Here is a 23,003-nt window from a genome sequence, read left to right on the forward strand (position 1 = left end):
TCCGATAGATACAAACAGGGCCACGGTGAATACTCTTTACCACATCTTTAATCCATGCAATTATGAAATGTTATCTATAGATTTTACATTCATTGGTATATCGGTGTTGTATGTTTAACTTTCCTTCCATATTGGCCTCATTTAAGTTAAAGGTTGTTGTCTTTATCTGTTTTGTGAAGTCAATATCATACAATGTATGAATTGTGCTATTATTGTCTCCTCGTTAACAGGAGCATTTAGTTCAGAAACCCTAGCGTGTGTCGTCGTAAGGTCATAGGTCATGTTGTATCTTATCTACCCGTACTGAGATCATGTAACGGAATACCTAGGTTGCAATCTGCGATACATAACCGAATACATATTGGAAGCGTTTCATTTAGAAACTGGGGGGAGGTGAATATTGGTGGTGGCAGACGGAACCGACATCGAAATATATAAATGGTTGCCTATGTATGTTAATCCTGTCTTATCCTGTTTTCGATATTCCTTCCATTATACGACCGAACAGTTACTTCCTCATACACGATTTCCATTGGAGGTCGCTTGTCTTTTAACTCATATAACACATACTTTCAGCTTTGAAAAAGATTTAAGGTTTAATTCTTCCTTTTACACAGGATCATTACCTTACATGTGGTGTAATGTAATAAGGTTTTGAACGGAATATATTGCTTGATGTACCTGACAAGATAATGATCGACATATATCATATCAAGGAGTTAAATTGGTCACTCAAAACTATTTCCTTTGCAGAATTAAGAAACGTATTAAAACAATTTCTATCTCTGGCCTTTCGAACTATTTCCACCTTCACAACATAACCCTTTTGAATTATCATTTGTCAAATTTCGTTATTATTATCATAATGAAAGTCATCTCTTTTCCCTAGGTCTCTACCACAGTTTGACAGTCTTTTCCTTTATAAATCACGATTTATCCATCTATCATGCAAGGCAGCCACATTACAAATTTATAATCAGGAATCAAAGCTATGAGAAAAGCGATAAAACACCCGAACTACATTTCGTACTGTTACACTGAAAAATAATGGATAAACATGGCACGTTTGATTTAAATCTAAAAACAAACATTAAGATTGATGGACTCAATTAATCTATACAAAAACCTTATAGATGATAGTAACACCTGTATAAGATGTAAACAACAGAAAAAAAACTTTACAGATGACAGTACCACCTGTATTAGATGTAAACAATAGAAAAACTTTACAGATGGCAGCAACACCTGTATTAGATGTAAACAATAGAAAAACGTTACAGGTGACAGTGTCACCTCTATTAGATGGAAACGGTATGGTATATTGTACATTAAGATACACTCAGCCTGGGCAGTAATATAAATTGGAACCAAGAATCTTTCCCAATATATTACATTATATATTTCCTATTCAATGAAAGGTCAAAATGTTTCATTGTTGTCGGAGGCCTCGTATATCTTGCTTACTTTATGATTATGAATATAAATGTATATTTTGTTTAATTTCCTTAGTTTTTTGTCAATATTTACAATTATATGTAAGAAAAATAATCTCAGAAAAAAAAACGATATGATTATTCGAAAGCAAAATGATACTTTAGATCAATGGTAAACACAATCCGCTTAGAACAAACATTATGTCGGGACAGGGTAATACGTTTCGTTTGATATGATTCAATACCTTATCTCTAGACCTTAATCTTATGAAAAACTTCCTGGTCTCTGTAGGGAAACCCAGTATTTAATGTCTTTATAAAGCGACGTCTCTGTCTTTGGTACCCTCCTATCGGCTACTCGGCATATACTGATTTTATCAGTTTTCATTCTCGACAGTAAGTGAACAGTTACAATTATAATAGTAGCATGTTGTTTGTAGCAACAGGAATACTTTTAAAACTTTTTTTCCTGTCAACAATTGACTGTTTTATTCCGAATGTATGTTCCTGCGACAAAATATTAGGTACGAAACAACGTATGTGACGGATTTTTTCAGTGTTTTCTATAGGATCCACCTAACCTCACTCTTAAATTACACTCTACAAAAGTAGGATACACTTTGAAGTATTGGTCGAACGACCGAACGCACAGTGTACATGAAATATTGTCTATAGAATGTTGTTTATCTCACAGTAGATAGCAGTGCAAACCTGTGATTGATACATAACATTCCATAATAGGAAATATGAAATATGTCTCTCTCCTTTTTAGTCTTTAATCAATAACTGTTATTCTAACTTAAGTATTGTTTGCATGTGGTACGAATTTGCTTCGTACACATAAATATTTGAAGAATGCGTTACAGTTATGTCCAACACCTGGTTATGTATCCATACCATTTATTATTACACTTGGAAATATATTTCGGATTTTTTTACTTTCTTACATTGTCTAGTCACTGGTCATGATATACTTTCGTTACCTGGATAATATATCACTCTGGCCAGTGCGTGAATTTTCTATCTTGTCCGATCTGTCTGAAAACTTGGTATCAAGCGCAAATTATGTTATATGTCTCGTGCATGACCCGCAATATCCCGTCAATATCTATTGATTTCGTGAACTCATTCGAGAAACAGATTCAATTTTTCTGTACATATTTTGTCTTGTTATTATACTGTGCCCAGTAATTATATTTGTTATATTTACAGAATTGACACCTTGAATCTAGATATGAAGCCTACGTGGATTTTCCTTTTACCGGTATTGATTACTGCCTCTTTTATCAACAGGTAATCCGGACACGGATGTACCATAACGAAACATTCTACAGATGCAGACTGTACCGGTCTTGGACTGCGATCGATTCCCAGGGATCTTCCTCATACCTTGGTCCATCTCGATGTATCTGACAACCCTATCGAAGTGTTGCAAAATGGGTCATTCAAACATCTCTTCCACCTAGACTCGTTATCTCTAGGGCACTGCTCGATGATAAAACTGGAGTCGCAAGCGTTTCGGGGACAAAATAATCTTAGTATTTTGGATTTGGATTCAAATAGTTTCAATTCAGACTCATTTTTACCTGGAGTGTTTGAACCACTACGAAACTTAGAATCGATTTCATTAAAAGGATGTGTTTTTTCGTATGTCACTACAGAGATGAATCGCTTAACAAAATTGGTCAAATTAGTAGTTCAATCTCCGGATACATTTACTCCGGGAATGTGTACGTTAGGTAATCTAAAAAACTTAGATGTGATAATACATAGTACAATACTGAACGGAACATTTCACTGGTTTAGAAATACACCCATCGAGCGGCTGACTGTGTCATTAATTACTGGAAAAGAGATGCAGGGCCCATTGAGAACGGGTTCCTATCAGCTTTTCCTAATATCACGAATTTTTCTCTTCGTAGGTACTATTTAACGACAATTACAGAATTAATGAAGATACTCGAACCATTACGTGATAGGAAAAATGGATTTCATTGGACTTACACATGTCTTCCTGAATCTAAGTCCTCCAATTCCTCTCACAAACGTTTCAGTCAAACCCATTGCTGACATTTGTGTGCGACGTACAAATTTGAGTCACAACCATATCGGATATATACATAGAGGGGTGTTTTCATATCTAAAATATCCAAAATGCATTGAAAGTATAAATCTATCCTTAAATAAGATAATTGGTGAATCAGCAACCTTCCTTGGTCGGCTGCCTCTCCCGTCCCTTAAATTTCTAGACATGTCCTCCCAAGTGGTTTTTGCAAAAACCCGTTCGGTCACGAGAACAAAGAATGTTTATGACAATCAAACATCTTCGGTCATCTTCGGCATCCGTGGAAGGACAATTATTTCTCGTTCCGAGAATTTACGATACACGATTGATGTTTATGCACCATCATCTTTAGAAATAGTGAATATATCAAATTTTTTGGCGAAAAATGCAGACATGCACACCGTTTTAATGGTTCATAATAATATATTGAAAGTAGTCGATATATCAGGCACAAACTTGGCTACCTCGTGTAGACAAATTTTTGCAGGATTGTATCAATTAAAACTCCTCAATGTGTCACGTTTACAATGTTCTTCTTTGTCAAAGGATTTGTTTCCGTAATTACACTAGTTTGGAGGAACTCGTGTTCTAAATGTCGGCCTCACTGATGAGGATTCAAAGGAACTACTTAGAGGTCTACCACTATTGAAATACGTAGATTTTTCTGGAAACAAGTTGGCGAACTTGCAAGACAACGTTTTCACTTCTCAAAGAGACGTTCTTAAAAGTCTAACACTTGCTGATAATCGGTTAACCGGTGTTCCTAACAACATCAAATATCTTACGAATCTTTCAATTCTTGATCTAACATCGAATGTAATATCATCATTAAGGGGACATGAACGGTTAATGTTGGAAAATCATCGTATAAAAGTTCCGAGTTTTACTTAACGGAAATCCTTTTGAATGTAGTTGTCAAACTGTCAACTTTATCGAGTGGATATATACAACAAAACTTGGATGATCCGAACAACTACATGTGTAACGACCTGACTGGTGTTAATATGAAGATGGTCTCCATTTATAACAAACTACCTTCATTTAAGGAGTCTTGTATTGACAAGACATGGCTTATTTTCTCAATATGTGCGTCAGTCTTGTTTATTCTCGTGTTGGTTACCGTCGCGATAGGATACCGGTACAGGGTCTCCCTTGAATACTGTTGCCTGATGATCCGCAGACGATACCGAGGGTATCACAAACTAGAAGGGGACACAACTCAATATAAATACGATGCTTTTGTCTCCTACAACCATAACGACTGGAATTTTGTGAACAATAATTTAACGCATTATATCGAAACGAAGATAAATCTAAAGCTGTGTTTACATCATCGAGACTTTCCACTGGCTGCCGACATAACCGACAACATTATAGACGCTATCAATGAAAGTAAATGGTCATCTTCGTCATAACAAAGACCTTTCTTTCAAGCACGTGGGGACAGTTTGAACTGGAAATGTCCAGGAGACATATGTTTCAGAGAAATAGTTCCAACTTGATCGTGATCATACTGGACGACATAGACAAAGCTTCAATGCCCGAAAGGTTATTCAGAATATATAACCAGATCACGTGTTTAGAACATCCTGGGCGTAAGGCATACTCACAATGTAGGACAAAGGTTGTAAAGATGATGATGCAAACGAATTCTGGAAAAAATTAACAAACACTTTACAGGCTAAAATGCAAACGAATCCAGGAAGCAATTGACTAACACTTTACGGACTAGGATGCAAACGAATTCTGGAAACAATTCACAAACACTTTACTGACTAAGATGTAAACGAATTCTGGAAACAATTCAAAAACACTTTCCGGACTAAGATGCAAACGAATTCTGGAAACAATTCACAAACACTTTACTGACTAAGATGTAAACGAATTCTGGAAACAATTCAAAAACACTTTCCGGACTAAGATGCAAACGAATTCTGGAAACAAATGACAAACAACTTACGGACTATATAATATTTTAAAACGTAACATTACGACATAATAACTACACACCAGATATGTCATATGCGTATCATCGCCATGCTTAGCTTTGGCTAGCGAAGTTGGTGAAAATTTATCTCTGTAGTTGTAATTACCTTGGAGACTTTCAGTTTTCTTCCTTTTTACGATATTGGAGTCGTTTCCTTTATATGGGAAAATGTTTATTTTGCTAAAGCATCCATATTCGATTTTGATTGTTAAAAACTTTCTATTTGTATTATTTGCAACAAAATATTCTACACTTCATACGAGTAAACAGAATTTTTGATTTGACGTTTTTCGATTTTATCATTTTTATTGTATTAAATTGTTTAGATCAGGTCATTTCTTTACTACCAACAATACATCACGTTTATTTAAAGACACCGACGGTTATCTCTTAAAGAACTCCCATGAAACCCCTTTATAGAATACCGAGATAATTAAAGTCTGACTTACATTCAAAATGATAAAAAGTGTTACATTTTGAGTTTCTACACCAAAAAGGAAAGTGTTTTGTTTTGGTTGTGTCATCTTAAGGATTCTAGAAACAAGATAAACGATATAGTAAAATAAACGGCATTATGTCTATGGAAATCTTGAAAGTAGTCGGGGAATTTGACATGATTTGGTACCATCAAAATTGAGATTTTTGTCATTTTGTTTTGCAAACTTCTGTAAGAATCCGCTACGCGGATTCATACAGTTTGCAAACAAAATTTGTTTCATATCCCGATGAAACTAAAAAAAAAATGACATCAATACTTAAGTGAGCTTAGATTTGTACATCACATAGACAGTAAATGAATTATTTCCTTACAGTTCTTCTGTTTTGGTGGTGGTGATTTTCTAATAATTTGACAATTATGATTTTCATTAGCAATCACTATTTTTGTTATAATTATTTTCGTGATAATTGCTATTGTGTTCCCTTCTCATTTTTAATTGATCGTGATAAATGTATACATGAATAATATGCTTTAGATGTGAAATGTTTGAAAATATCAATACAGCTTGAATAAAAAGACACATTGCAAGAGGGCTTTTGTTGTTATCACTGATAACCAAGATGCAACATAATGGTTATATATATATATAGATATGAATATGTATTTTGTTGGACTAAGGATAGCTTTACTCAGGTGAAATATTTAAACTCAACACTGGACAATACCAGGATATGTATCACAAATACTATCCGAATTCAGAGGGATCTCATCACTTTAAAGACTGCATGGTGCGTGTAGGAATTCGGCAGCCTTGTTCAGTTTGTGCTCATATTTTCGAGAATGTAAGCTTGTTTTACAACAATCTTGAGGGGTTTTACTGTGAGAGGAGTCCGCAGTGGCCAGGGAACAGGTTGTCCTCATGATATGGAATCTTTTGAACATTTACTTTACAAATATCATGGTTAGAACGCCAGTCTTGTAAATTGAAGTCAAAGGTTTGACTCCCTCTGTGTCTCTCTTTAGACAATTTTATGCTTCATTCACATCTCCATTTCTTCAAAAACTGAGTAACGTTGTGCTTATAAGCTTAATATAAAACATCCTATTAAAATACTTAAACGAGTTTCACTAAATGGAGGATTAAGATACCATATATAATACTTTATTGCCATTTGAATAATACACATGTAAACTACTTATTGATTGTGTTACCAGTTAAGAACATTCTCTAGGACAATAACGTGTTTTGCAAATAGACCCAGAATAAGTGATCATCTCCAACATCATAATCACTGTCCTTCCATTGTAAGTATGTATTTCGCCCAGGATGTTCTAAGCACGTGATCTGGTTATATATTCTGAATAACTTCCTCGGCATTTTAACTTTGTCTATGTCATCAAGCATGATCACGATCAAGTTGGAGCTGTTTCTCTGAAACATATGTCTCCTGGACATTTCTATTTCAAACTGGCCCCACGTGCTGGACAGAAAACTCTTTGTAATGACGATGATGATCCATTTACTCTCACTGATAGCATCCATTATATTGTCAGTTATGTCGACAGCTGGTGTAAAGTCGCGATGGTGTAAACACAATTTCAGATTCATCTCCCTCTCGACATGATCCATTAAATCATTACAAACAAATTTGTAGTCCTCAAAATTGTAGGATACAAAAGCATCGTATTTATATTGAGTTGTGTCCCCTTCTATATTGTGATATCCTCGGTATCGTCTGCGGATCACCAGGCAACAGTAGTTAATGGAAACTCTGTACCGGTATCCCACCGCGACGGTAACCAACACGAGAACAAACAAGATTGACGCACATATTGAGAAAATAAGCCATGTCCTGTCTACGCATGTCTCCCTAAATGTAGATAATTTGTTATAAATGGAGACCATCTTCATATTAACACCATTCCGGTCGGTACACATGTAGTTGTTCGGATCATCCAGGGCAAGTTTTGTTGTATATATCCACTCGATAAAGTTGACAGTTTGACAACTACATTCAAAAGGATTTCCCTTCAGTAAAACTCGGAAGTTAGGAACTTTTGTACGATGAGTTTCCAACATCAAACGTTCGTGTTCCCCCAATGATGATATAGCATTCGATGTAAGATCAAGAACTGAGAGATTCGTAAGATATTTGATGTTGTAAGGAACACCGGTTAACCGATTATCAGTAAGTGTTAGACTTTTGAGAACGTCTCTTTGAGAAGTGAACAATTGTGTTTTGCAAATTAATCAACTTGTTAGCAGAGAAATCTACGTATTTCAAGAGTGATAGACCTCTCAGTAGGTCCTTGGAAACCTCATCAGTAAGGCCGACATCAAGGTGAGAACTCCTGAACACGAGTTCCTCCAAACTAGTGTAATTACGGAAAAAATCCTTTGACAAAGAAGAACATTGTAAACGTGACACATTGAGGTGTTTTAATTCATACAATCCTTTAAGGACCTGTCTACATGATTCGGCCAGATTTGTACCTGTGATATCTAAGACTTCTAAACTATTGTTTTGTATCAAGAACGTATCCTCTATATCTATGTTTTGGGCTGTAAAATAGGATAAATTAATCACTTTTAATGATTGGGGAAAAGTAATATTGATTATTCTAGTACTCAGGTGAGTGGATAGGGAGTATACCTGAGAAGACAAGTCTATCAGTTGTAAGGACGGGAGAGGAAGCCACGTGAGAAATATTAATGATGGACCGACTATAAAATTATTTGACAGGTTTATACTTTCAATGCAATTCTTGTATTTCAAAAAAGAAAATGTACCAAACTCTACGTATCCAATTTGGTCGTAGCTTAAATCTAAATTACGTACACAGATGTTACCAATAGATTCGAGAGAAATACTGGTAAGACGAACTGGAAAGCTGAATTTAGGAAATACATGTGTTAATCCTATGAAATCGATTGTCAAATCATTTAACGGTGCCAATACCTTAATCAACTCTGTAATAGACTGAAAATAACAACCAATCAAAGATAGATACGTGATACTAGGAAAAGATGATAAGAATCCATTCTCAAATAATTCAAATGTGTCAAGAAATGTTACGGTCAACTTCATGATAGGAGTATTTCTAAACCATTTAAATGTTCCGTTCATTACTGATTTCTGCATAAACACTTCTAAATTATTTAGATTTCTTAAAGTACACAGCCCCAGAGTGAACGTACCCGAAGATTGGATAACTAAATTTCTTAAGGTCACTAGTCGGTTTAACTCGTTAGTAACATAAGAAAATGGGAAACCGTTTATAGAAATCGTTTCTAAGTTCTGCAGTGGTTCAAACACCCCAGGAAAAAACGAGTGCGACGTGAAACCATTTGAATTCAAACTTAATAATCTAAGAAAATCTAGTCCCTGAAACGCTTGAGGCTCCAATTCTGTCAATGAACAGTCTTCTAGGAATAATGCATCTAGGTGGATGAGATGTTTAAAGGATCCATTCCGTAATACTCTGATTGGGTTGTGAGATACATCGAGATGGACCAAGGTAGGAGGAAGATCCCTAGGGATTGATGTCAGTCCCAGACCGGTACAGTCTGCATCTGTAGAATGTTTCGTTATTATACATCCGTGTCCAGATATCCTAGGTGATGAGAGCGGCAGTTATCAATATTGAAAAGACCAATATCCACGTTAACTTCATATCTGTATTTGAAGTGTCAAATCTGGAATAGTAAGATGCACATTTTTGAAGTATCCACATTTGGTTTTGTAGGATGTCGTCATGTTTTTAATGTCTCCTAATTTGTCAAAATCGCATTCTATACGATGTAGTTGCTGAGTTCCCCGGTCATATGTTATTATTGATATATCTTTCGAGCCAATAATAGACAAGTACATTTTTGATAATACTTGCATTGTCTTCTTTTCTTATGTTGATATTAACATTCCGCGATGACAGGGTCTACGTTACTGGTATTGACACTCGGTGATGACTAGCTTTGCGTTATTTAAATAAACACTCAGTGATGACAAACTATACCTTATTGGTATAAACACTAAGTGATGACAAATTATACCTAGTTTGTATTAACACTAAGTGATGACAATCTTTCCCTTATTTGTATAAACACTCAGTGATGACAGGTTCTACGTTATTTGTATAAATACTCAGTGATGACAGGATCCACGTTATTTGTATAAATACTCGGTGATGAAAGGTTCTATGTTATTTGTATAAAAACTCAGTGATGACAGGATCTACGTTATTTGTATAAACACTCGGTGATGACAGGTTCTATGTTATCTGTATAAAAACTCAGTGATGGCAGGATCTACGTTATTTGTATAAACACTCAGTGATGACAGATTCTACGTTATTTGTATAAAAACTCATTGATGACGGGATCTACGTTATTTGTATAAATAATCAGTGATGACAGGTTCTATGTTATTTGTATAAAGATTCAGTGATGACAAGCTATCCCTTATTTGTTTAAACACTCAGTGATGACAGGATCTATGTTATTTGAATAAAAACTCGGTGATGACATGTTCTACGTGATTTATATAAACACTCAGTGATGACAGGTTCTATGTTATTTGTATAAAAACTCAGTGATGACAGGTTCTACGTTATTTATATAAATACTCAGTGATGACAGGTTCTACGTTATTTATATAAATACTCAGTGATGACAGGATCTACGTTATTTATATAAATACTCAGTGATGACAGCTTCTATGTTATTTGTATCAACACTCAGTGATGACAGGTTCTACGTTATCTGTATAAACACTCAGTGATGACAGGTTCTACATTATTTATATAAACACTCAGTGATGACAGGATCTACGTGAGCTGTATAAATACTCCATGATGACAGGTTCTAAATATTTGTATAAATACTCCGTGAGGACAGGTTCTACGTTATTTATATAAATACTCAGTGATGACAGGTTCTACCGTATTTGTATAAACACTCAGTGATGGCAGGTTCTACGTGATCTGTATAAATACTCAGTGATGACAGGTTCTACGTTATTTGTATAAATACTCAGTGATGACAGGTTCTACGTTATTTGTATAAATACTCAGTGATGAAGGGTTCTACATTATTTGTATAAACACTCAGTGATGACAGGTTCTACGTTATTTGTATAAACACTCAGTGATGACAGGTTCTATGTTATTTATATAAACACTCGATGATGACAGGTTCTACGTGATTTGTATAAATACTCCATGATGACAGGTTCTAAAATATGTGTATAAATACTCCGTGAAGACAGTTTCTACGTGATTTGGAATAAAAATCAGTTTTGACATGCTGAGAAGTTGAAATAACAACCATGAACATTTCGAACCACTTCGAAATATATATTACTCTTACTGTATCATATTGTATTTTCTAGTAATGTTTATATATCGTGTGATTGTATCTGTATTATCTGTGTCTTGATAAAGAGGTAGAATGCCTTGAAAAATTGACATGTTTCATTGTCAACACTGTTACTTCACGCCAGCTATCAAATTATAGCATCCTGCATAATACCTTTGCAAGAATCCGGTGTTATTCGGATAATTACCGTTTATATTACTTCTTTGACCCATATATATATATATATATATATATAAGAGGACCATGAAAATATTGTGAAAATAATAGAAGCTTATTTTTACGTAAAATGTTCCTGCTATTTTCCATGAAGGTTGTATGAAAAACGAGTGTTTGTAGTCTGGGCATCACTTCTATTGTAGTGTTAGGATGTTATGGCAGAATCTGTTTGTAAACAGGTAAATATTGTAAACAGTTTGCACCAGTTTAATGTAATAATCTACTGATATTGTTCAATCGTTATACATGATTTTTTAAACAAAATACGCTCTGTTATTCCACTCCCAAGTCATTGTATAGATGTGCCGACTGTTGGATAAAAATATGTTATATTCCACTAGTGAAATATGAGATTCCGGTTTTTTGCTTGGTCAAGAATACGAACTTAGAACCGAGCTGGTCACACAACTCGTGATTTTTTATATGGAATTGATTTCACATGAGTAAATTATTTTTCAAAAGCTACAAAAGACACGAGCTTTAGTGATATCCTACTATATCTAATGTCATTAACTCCATATAAGGATAAGTATGCCACTTTCATAAGCGTTAACAATTAACTTGATTCCGATTACAGGTATACATTGATATCTGAAAAAAAGTTAGGGGCCACCTGTCCGTCTACTTGGGTTTCCCTAGGTACTATGGAAACTCCACACTAAGACCCACGCGCTTAATCCGGGCATTTATTTTATTATTTTATCATTATTTTATCCATATGCTATATTTTATACCTCGTTCCTATTTAAGAAAGCTTTGTACATAGATAACACAGGTTCATTATCCTTACATCTAAAAAACTATAATATGGTTAACGGTAGCTACATATCTATGTATCATCTATTGTGTATAGGACCCCTTACAAAGTAGTTTCTATTTCCTGTATTTTTGAATTTAACGAAATCAAATTTAACGGCAATATTTTGCCATTTTTGTTCGCTCTTTCTGTCTTTCGGTGGTGTCCTGCTGTGGGAATATAGTTAGTTTTATATTGCGAGAAATTATCTAGTATACCCAACCAATATTGTTCCATTTTAAGTTATCGATGACTCTATAAAGTCAGTCATTCCTATCATTAAAACAACTGCAAAACTAATGGATACCAAAACTCATACATGGAACTACTACGTAACCCTATTCTATAAAAAACGATATATAACTCCATCAACAACAAAAACATCATTCATAATATTGATATTAGAACAAAGTTATTTTGAATTCAATAATATATATATATGAATGTTGTCGTGAACTTACCTTTTTCCAAGACAAAATTTATGTGCTATGTTGGTTGTCAATACCAAGTCGGCCTATCTACTGTAAGTATATAAAACATTTGCTATGTTAAGGTTTCTATGCCGATAACTGCTGTCGTTTATTTGGTGTAATGTTTTTTAAATATGGCCCTCACAATAATATAGTCTTATTAGCACATTTCAGTGTAATATGAAACAAAACAGGAAATTTTTCTGACTTTCCTGTATTCATTTCCTGGTATAATTAAGAGAATTTGGTTAGACAATTACTGCTTTACAGCCCACAATATGCCGCCTAGGTTTAGAAAACACCGGACCTATTTGGCAGCTTGTGTGTCCTATGTATTGGTAAACTATCGACGGGTAAATAAATAGAGGATATCTAACAGTGTCTTCAGTAATACCAAATATATTTCACGAGTGGGGTAATATTTTGATATTTTTCACGAGTGTGCAGCACGAGTGAAAAATATCAAAATATTAGCCACACGAGTGAAATATATTTGGTATTACTGAAGACACTGTTAGATATTCTGTTTATTACATTTTTCATCAACGAAAAACCTACCCTGTATGCTAACTAGGCCTACAGCGATAATTTGTAAACAAAAAAAGTAGTTCCCTCTGTCCAGGTGCTGACATATATGTCGGTCTTTCTGATTGGTCAATTATTTTGGTATTTTCTAATCATTAATTTGATTGGTCAAATCAGCAAAAGTGATATTTTTCACTTGTGAAAAATATCACTTTTATAGAATGAATGATTTTTGCTATTTCACTGGTAAAAATGTAATAAATAGAAATATCTAAAATAATGCATGAAGGTAAATTCTGGAAAAAAAAAACTGAAATGTATTGAATTAATCATTTTAGAACACCTTTATTTGGTATTATGACACATTTTGGTATAAGACGACACCTGGCGGTAGTTTTAGATGTAAGGCGTATATTGCTCCGTCGATAGCCTTGCTAGTCTATTTTAGTCAAGGGATATAATCGATATTTAACCAGTAACTATTTTACAGAGAAGATAAAGTAGAGGTACGATAATACCAGTAACGTATAACCTGTCATTACTGAGTATTTATATTTATTGAAATAAAGACAATACAGTATAAACACAATATTATCGAATTACACGTTTGTGTCGTTGACTTATTTCCTGTACAGATATATAGATAATAACATGTGGTTAGGGATGTGACCCGGTTATGAAAGTCTTCATGACTTAACATTTTCATTTAATTATTTAAATAAATTAATTTCTTTTATTTGTATTTATCTATTTCATTGTCGGCAGGTGTGCAGAGGGGAAGTGGATGATTTTTTCTTTTCCAGATGAAAAATGCACGATTTTGACAGATTGATAGAGTTAAAGTAAGAACAACTTTCACCAAAATCAACCGTCGTCGCTTGTTAAATAAATATTTATTTCATCAATACAGATTAGCCAGATCAAATCTAGATATGAATATGAAGCTTACGTAGACATTCCTCTTATCGATATTGATTACCGTCCCTTACATCACCAGGATACCTCGCCAGAGATGTACCATAATAAAAACATTCTGCAGCTGCACATACTACCGGTTCGTCCCAAGAGAACTTCCTCAAAACTTTAATCACTTGTTCAAGTAAGTAAAACCTGCGTTACCCCCAGTGTGACTGATGTAGGTCAAAGTGGTCAAAGTGGATATATAGTCAGAACGATTCGGATTACTTGTTATTGAGATTAATTTAGAAAATAATTCCATACAGTTAATAAGTGTTGTAATTTTTGTTGTTGTTGTTGTTGTTGTTTTTTTTTATACATATATTTTAAATGAAAATCCTATCTTTATTCTAGTGTTAATAAACGACATGCTGACACTAGTTACGAAACTAACATCTCATATCCCATGACACCGGAATCTTTAGAACCGAAACTGTAACTGGCACTTTCCAACTGTCAAATCTGACCCTATCAGCAACAGCGGACGTCCGAAACATTCTCGGCCCTGGTCAAGCTATTGCTATACTATCACTGACATAGTAAAACAAAGGGAGGTAACTCCGATAGATACAAACAGGGCCATGATGAATACTCTTTAATACATATTTAATCCGTGCAATTATGAAATGTTTTCTGTAGGTTTTACATTCATTGGTGTATCCGTATTGTATGTTTAACTCTCCTTTCCATATTGGCCTCATTTAAGTTAAAGGTTGTTGTCACTATCTGTTTTGTGAAGTCAATATTAATCAATGTATGAATTGTGCTATTATTGTGTTCTCGTTGAAAGGAGCATTTAGGTCAGAAACCTTTCCCGTGTGTCGGCCTTAAATAGGTCGTATTGTACCTTATCTACCCGTACTCAGATCATGTAACGGAATACCTAGGTTGTTAACTTGATACACAGCCGAATACATATTGGAAGTGTTTCTTTTAGAAACTGGGGGAGGGTGGATATTGGTGGTGACAGAAGGGAGAGACATCAAAAGATATAAATGGTTGTCTATGTATCATAATTCTGTCTTGTCCTGTTTCCGATGTCCTTACCTACCTAACGGTTACTTCCTCAAACACGCTTTCCCTCAGAGGAGGTCGCTTGTCCTTGGACTCATGTAGCACGTGCTTCCTGCTTTGAAAAGATAGATATAATTATATCATTCTAACTGGATGAATACCTGTCGTGTCTTGGTGTCGGGTAATGTAATAAGGTTTTGTACGGAATTTATTTATTAATGTGCCTGACAAGATATTTATCGACATATATCACGCCAAGGAATTAAATCGGTTTCTAAAAACTATTTCTTTTATAGAATTAGAAAAAGTATTTAATAAATTTAATCGAAGACTTTTTTGAAATATTTCCTCCTTCACAACATAACCTGGGATCGTTGAGCACTGATTTCTTTCGTATAATTATTTGTTAAGATTTTAAATGATAATTTCAGTATCATGGTTTAAGTCACCTTCTCTTTTCCCTGGTATCTACTCCTGTTTGTCCTTGTTTTTCCTTGATTTCAAATTTACAATTATAAATCAAAGCTATGAGATAAGTGTCAAAACGTCCGTACTACATTTCTTATTATTACACTGCACGACAATGGAGAAAAAACGGCATTTTTATTAGCTCACCTTCCGTAGCGTGGCGCGGTGTCCGTCGTCCGTCCGTCTGGCCGTCTGGCCGTCCGGTGTCAACTTTTATCTTTAAACAACTTCTTCTAAATAATCAAGAGACCAAGGGACCTAATATTAGGCATTTAGCATGATGGGGTAATGGACTAACAAGTTTTAAAAATGAAAGAAGTTGATCTTCAAGACCAAAGGGGTCAAACAGGCTAGAAGAGTTAAACAACCTCTCAATAATCATAGAGGCCGGTGGCATGATATTGGGTTTATTGCATGCTGGTGTAAAGGGCTACTCCAGTTTGTTCAAATGAATAACTTTAACCTACATTCTTGGTCACAGTGGTCAAACAGGCAAAAATCTTTAAATGACTTCTTCTCAATAACCGAGAGTTACAAGGAGTTGATATTTGGTCTGTCATATGCTGAGGTGAAGGGCTACGAAGTTAATTTAAATAAATGACCTTGATCTACATTCAAGGTCACATGGGTCGAGTAGGCTGAAGTATTAAAACGACTTATCAATGAATAAAAGGCTTAGGAACTTAATATTGTAGCATGCTGGGGTGATGGACTACCAAGTTTGTCCAAATGAATGACCTTGACCATAATTTAATTTTGAAAGGGTTAGATAGACCAAAATACAATAATATAATAACTGATAGTAACATCTGTAGAAGAGGTTAACAGTAGAAAAATCTAGCATTTTTGATAGCAACATCTGTAATAGAAGAAAACAGTAGAAAAAAATGATATAACTAAGAGGAACACCTGTAGTAGAGGTAAACAGTAGAAAAAGAATGCACGGATACAAAAAGAGATAAGTATGATATTACACTTACATATTTTACTTAACTTAATTCTTTCTTGGTTGATACATCTTTATTTTGTCCATCTATTTGCTTTTTTCACTTCACCTATACTCAAATTAGCATAATTATATACAGTTCATTCATAGTATGACCGCTATCTCAGAAATGTTAGTTTTCAATGTAAAAGTTTGATACAAGCGCTAATGGTGACATCCGTTTGTCGGTAGCTTCCATTGCATTTCAATCGGTATTCTTACGATTGAGTCAAAACGTAGTAAGAATGATGATTCTGAAAGAAAGGATAACTCCGAAAGCAAACTGATGATTTTTTTTTTATCAGCGAATGACATACCCGCTAAAATATCATTTCGGAAAAATGGAAATAAAATACATCTTAAGCATATCAGAAAAATGTTTCGTATTTTCGTGGGATATGATCTAATACCTTATCTATCGACTTTATAATGGACTTCCTGGTCTCTGTAGGGAAACCCAACATAAGGGACCCTTATAAAGCGACGTCTGTGCGGAGTACTCTCCTATCGGCTACACGGCACACAACGATTTACAAGTTTACGTAACATTCGTCCATGGTGAGTGAACATTTTCATTCTAAGAATGTATATTGTCGTGTAGCAAGAACATTTTGGGTTTTTCGAAAAAAATATTAGATACGATTTCTTCAGTGTATCATGTGCCTCTAGTACAAACCGTAATTTTACGTGCAGTTTATCAGTGGAAAAGTTAGGATGCATTTCAATGTATTGGTCTCTTCGAACACACAGGACAGTCAGTTCTATTTTTCTATTTGGCATTTTATCGTAATCTTTCATGCGAAATGTTATCTGTAAAAATGTTGTGCATGTACAATAGATAGCAAACTTTTTTTTGCCCCCCCCCCCCCCCCCCCCCCCCCCCCCCCCCCCCCTATTTATCAATAGCACAGGTACTAGCCGACTCTCTCAATTCCCAATAGATAATCAAGGTTATTAACTAGATCGATTAGGTAAAACGTCACGTACCGGGAATCGTGTGGTTGATAGAAAAATGTTTCTTAATCTGTCAATATCTGTATTCAAACTTGCTAGCTTTAGCTATTCATTTACTTTGTGCACAGAAAATATTTGATGAATACATTGCAGTTGTTTCAAATACATGTTGATTTATCAATACTATTGATCAATACCGTGTTAAGCATATTTCGGATATTTGTACTATCCTGTATTGTGAAATCACATGTTATCTGCTCCATATTTGAACATTAGCTGTTTAGGTAGACTAGCTATAACGGGAGGTAGATTAAGTCAAAACGGGAGGTAGATTAAGCTAAGAAAAACAGGATATGAATTAACTAAAACGGGTGTTTGATAAAACTAAAACGTGTGTTTGTGTGTGGTTGGGTGGGTGTGTGCATGTGTGGGTGGATGGGGGGGGGGGGGGGGGGGATTAAGCTAGAGCGGGAGGTACAATGTGTACAAAAAAAAGAGATTTTCGGTACTTCACAGAGTTATTCCATGGTTGCTCGGAATCAGATAAATAGATCTCACAAGGATAAGGGGAAGAGAGCTGACACGTGCTTTGACGCTACTCAAAAAAATGCAGCGTCGTAAATTGATAACGCCACTTTTAATGGAACTCTTATGATGGCACGATACACACAGCTCAACCCGAATAGGAACAATTTGTTATGTCAGCTAGCCCCGAAAGTGATGTTCGGCGGTATGTGACTACAATCGGTGTAGTCTACACTTGGTCAAGCCTAATAACGGACGAATTTTGCGTAGCTTTACTCTTGCCATACTTATCGTATTCGTCGTCCTTCACAATATTTAAATAGTACCACATCTATCTCCTCTTATGATTTTGCATCCAATTTCATTCAAAATAAAAGTAAGAAAACAAAAATGTGGATTCGTCTTCAAAGTCGAAGAGATAATGACAAAATAAGTAAAAATGAGGAATATTTTACCTATGAAAGAACAAAGGAAACAAGACCTTGCATTCCTAAAATTTAATCGTCTTCTGAATCATCAACGTCAACCTTCACTTAAATCTAGGTCAAATCAAAGAAATATTATAAAACCGAAAAATAGAAAATAGACATCAACTCAACAGTTATAATTGATGTTATGGTATGCTGACATGTTAATAATGTCTGTCACATTTTAGATTTGACAGTTTAGTAGATATGACGACATCTACCGAAATCAACTGTCGCTAAATGTGCATCTTATTTTTTTTTCAGATTTGTCTCCTCTAAATATAGATATGATGCCTACTTGGGTATTCCTCTTGTTGGTGTTGCTTGCTGCCTCTTCATCACCAGGATTTCTGGACATGGATGTACCATAACAAAACATTCTACAGATGCTGACTGTAACGGTCTGGGACTGACATCAATCCCTAGGGATCTTCCTCATACCTTGGTCCATCTCGATGTATCTCTCAACCCAATCAAAATATTACGGAATGGATCATTTAAACATCTCATCCACCTAGACTCGTTATCCCTTGAGCACTGTTCGATGACAAAACTGGAGTCACAAGCGTTTCAGGGACTTATCTAGCACTTTCCCCCCTCCCTTCGTAAAGGGATCTACTTTAAAGTTTCAAGAAAATCCATATATTGTCCCTATATTGGCCTGGCTTTTCCTTCGCCTCAACTTTCCTCATAGGGACATGAGTGGTTGTTGTAGTGGCTGTTTCCCTCGTTGGAGGGTCCTGCTGAGGGGTCTCACTGGAAGGGATAGACCCGCCTGGCGTTGTCATTGAGGACAATCGCCAGCTGGCCCGGATCCTCCCCCCTCAGTGAGGCCAACTCACGAAGCACGTGCCCCAGGGGCCAAGGGGTGTTGGGCCCCTCCCCTGCCCCAGAGGGTACCAGGTAGGCAGCATCAGACTCCAGCAACAGTCTGCTGGGGTCGTGCTCTCTCAAGGCACGACGAGTGGCTTCGGCTCTGAGGGACAGAGCCGTCACCCCCAGGTACAGGTTTGGGAGGTGCCGCCCCCATTCCTGCACCTGCTCCACCGACGCAGTAACGCAGTGCCAATGCGTCACCAGCTCGGTGGCGCCGGGAACCTGGCGGATACAATTCAGGGCCGCTTCCCCCATCCCTGCAGTGAAGGACCAACGGTTGGGAGGCCCTGACCACAGCCCTTTGAAGGACCGTGGTCAAAACGGCCTCTTGACCCTCAGTTAGCCTTCTCCTGCAGGCGACAGGGTATCTGCACCTCGGTCGGCGCGTGCAGTTGGAGGCCATCAGAGGCCAGCCCCTCGAGTAGGCGTAGTTGGCTACCCCCCCCCCCCCCCCCCCCCCCCCGAGTAAGGTGACCTCTGCCTCCCCCCCCCCCCCTTCATCCTCAGCTCTCTCCAGCTCGGATAAGGTTTAACCCCCCGTCCGAGCTAGGAGAGCGTCAAGGTGGAAGTGGCAGTCATAGACTGCAACCCGGGAAGACCGCGCCTGTATGGATGGAGGGATACCGGAGCCCGGGACCAGAAAGCGTCCGGACTCGCAGTACCCCTCCATCAGGCGTGGGGGTATTCTGCCCAAGATGGTCAGTTGGATTCTCCAATGGAGAAGACTCCCAACTGACCGAGGAGGCGAGGGGGAGACATCCCGGGGGTCCCAGAACTCTGAGTTAATGGCCTCGGCCACCTCTCCTTCCCGTAAGGTGAATTCCCGGGAGGGCCCCTCCTCTGTAGGGAGATGTAGGCCCTTAACCAGGCCCAGCAGCTCCCCTACCTCCTCACACCCGCAATCGTGGGCCTGAGCGCAGAGCATGCGCTTCAGGCCCGCGATCCACGGGGATGCGTTCTCCTCCTGGGTCTCCCGATGACTGGAGTGGCCACCCAAATAAGAGATCCTGGAGGCTCCCCCTCGTTGGCCACCTTCTTTCAACACAGGGGGCATAACTCGCCGTCTTGGCAAACACGGACGGTGACTGAACCACCGTCGGTGCTTGCAAGACGCGGTCCCGACCCCAGAGGCCGTTCTGGGTGTTTCCCGGCCAGGGAAGCCGCCGGCAATGCTTCAGGCTTAGCGACGAAGCCCGACTGTGCACTGGACGCGGCCTCCCTTTCTCTTTTACGGTCCCTTTGCTGGTTTCGTTTGTGGGTCTTCGCTGAGCCCCCTCCTTGTGTAGGAGGGGCTGACCAGAGAAGGTACTGACCGGCTGGGGTCCTGAGTCTCTCCAAATCCCCCTCCCCGTCTAGGAAGGGCTAGACTGGAGGGACTCTGAAGTGGGAGTCCCGGATTTGGGGGTGTCACCCCGCCTCCTCCGGGACCACCTCCTCTTCCTGGGGTGGAGGACACGTTCGGTGTCCTCCAGTCCCCAGGGAAGCACTTCTGGGGTTGTATGTCCCCTCGGCTCCTGCGGGGATCACACCAGGCATTAGCGTGAGTGTTCCCTCAGCAGGACTGGAGAGGACTGTAGATGAGGCGTGGCTCGTGGAGGGTGCCACCCGGGGTTCCAATGGAACCGCGGTGGCCTTTGCTTCCCCCACGAGCCTCAGGGTTGGCGGCGGTACCCCTAGGGGCACCTTCGGGACAGCCAATGGCCCGTCCGGGCGGTCAGCGGTCCTGAATGGTATCCCCCGGGGATACAGCCGGGGCTCTGGGCTGGTCTCCTAGGGATCAGATTCTGGCTCCCCAGAAGACAGGCCCCGGGTTTTCTTGGGGGCCCGGGCTGGTGAAGGGGTACTCCCCTGGGACTTTTTCGGGGGAGTGCGGTCGCCCCGAAGGTACGTATTCTCCGGCTCTGCCAGAGGAGCATGGACGGGCCCTGGGGGCGTGGAAATTCCAGGTGTTTTGGGCTCCGCCGTCCCTGTGGCTATGGAGGCCCCATGGTAGGAGTTTGACCCACCGGCCCCAAAGGGGTCGATGGACGTGAAACTTCTGGTGTATTAGGTTCTAACAATCCTTGGACCTCCCTAAGGAGGCCCTCAAAACCGTCTTCCATGTCGTGCAGGTCTAGTACGTCCATTATTCTGCAACAAAATCAACTGAGAGTTGCAGTGTGCGGATTGGAATATGGGGCATTTTTTTTCCTTAGCTTATACACCACCTGCATTCACCTGGACTGCCTAACTTACCTTCCCCCCATCCCAGGACGTTATCTAGGGCAGGAAATAGTTATCAAAAATACGGGGTAGCTTGGTTTGCCTCCCCGTACGGGTCACTGGTTTTTTCTGCCCCCCCAAAGTGGTGTTATCGGGAGAGCCAACGGTACTCGGACGGTTAGAGACCCCGGGGGTCTGTTGATTGTCGTTCTGGGGGCACCACAGTTGGTGGTGTGTTATCACCACCTCAGGCGGCGTAGCCATATGGGGAACGTATCCCCCGCGTATAGCTTTAAGCGATCGTGGTGACAATACTCAGTGTGGACCTGGAGAGGACACCCGAATGTGGACAGAATCCGTTCAACAAAACTATATGCGACCGTTTCCGCGGACTGATTTGGAAGCGCAGCCAATTCGACCCATTTAGAAAATTGGTCTACCATCATTAGGATGTATCGGTTCCCAGCTTTACTGGGTGTGAAAGGCCCCAATTTGTCCACATGGACCCTCTCCATGGGGAAACCTGCGTGAAAGGTTCCCAAGCTGGTCTTAGGCTTCCTAGTCTTCTTGTTGCGTGTACATGTTGTACAGGAACGGACGTGTAGTTTAGCGTCCAGTCTCATAGTGTGCCACCAGACATGTTGCTTCAGTCTTTTGTAGGTCTTGTTTCCCCCATATGGCCTTCTACTGTGTGGTCGTGGGCGCAAGTCAAGGCCATCGCTTGAAGTTGCTGTGGAAGGACCACCCGGAGACGTTGGTGTCCTTCGGGTATGACAAACAGCACTCCCTGTCTGATAGTTAACATGGCGCGTAGCAGCCACAAGGCTTTCACGGATCGTCCGTGAGAGAATAATTCCCCCTCCGTCGGTTCCACATTTTTGTCTATCCAGTGGTAGACTGGTGATATGTAGGGGTCCTGGGTCTGTTGTTTACCGAGGGTTTCACTGGCTAGCCCCTCCATCCAGTTAACAACTGTGTCGGGTCTCTCCGAGGGGTCCGTTGTCTGAGTTGTCCTCGTCTGAGGAGGTTACATCACAGTGCGAGGCTGTCGTCCGATTGATACTACCCTGGGTTTCATGAGTTCGCGGGGAGCAGAAATCATGGTGAGCAAGGGGGACTACGTCATCTACATCCTCGCTGAACCTCTCCCACTGTTGATGTGCCCTCTGGCAGAATTGGCACCCTCCGCACGGTAGATTCTCTACTTCCACTCCAGCCTGCTAGCAGTTACAGTTTTCCTTAGTGTCCGG

The 23,003-nt window shown here is 38.8% G+C and overlaps 1 protein-coding gene across 1 annotated transcript in view; it reads right to left on the bottom strand.

Annotated features, from left to right (window-relative positions):
• LOC117341781 (toll-like receptor 4) overlaps positions 1-19,806 on the bottom strand; it is a 33,813-nt gene extending 14,007 nt beyond the window's left edge. Inside the window, exons 1-3 of the mRNA XM_033903644.1 lie at positions 19,433-19,806; positions 15,314-15,388; positions 9,318-9,539 (exon numbers count right to left, since the gene is read on the bottom strand). Coding sequence (XP_033759535.1) covers positions 9,318-9,539; positions 15,314-15,388; positions 19,433-19,806 — 671 coding nt within the window. The remainder of the gene's footprint in view (positions 1-9,317; positions 9,540-15,313; positions 15,389-19,432) is intronic.
• Positions 19,807-23,003: the final 3,197 nt, after the last annotated feature.

The sequence above is a fragment of the Pecten maximus genome, chromosome 14 (genome assembly GCF_902652985.1).
Source record: "Pecten maximus chromosome 14, xPecMax1.1, whole genome shotgun sequence".
Taxonomy (NCBI): Eukaryota; Metazoa; Mollusca; class Bivalvia; order Pectinida; family Pectinidae; genus Pecten; species Pecten maximus.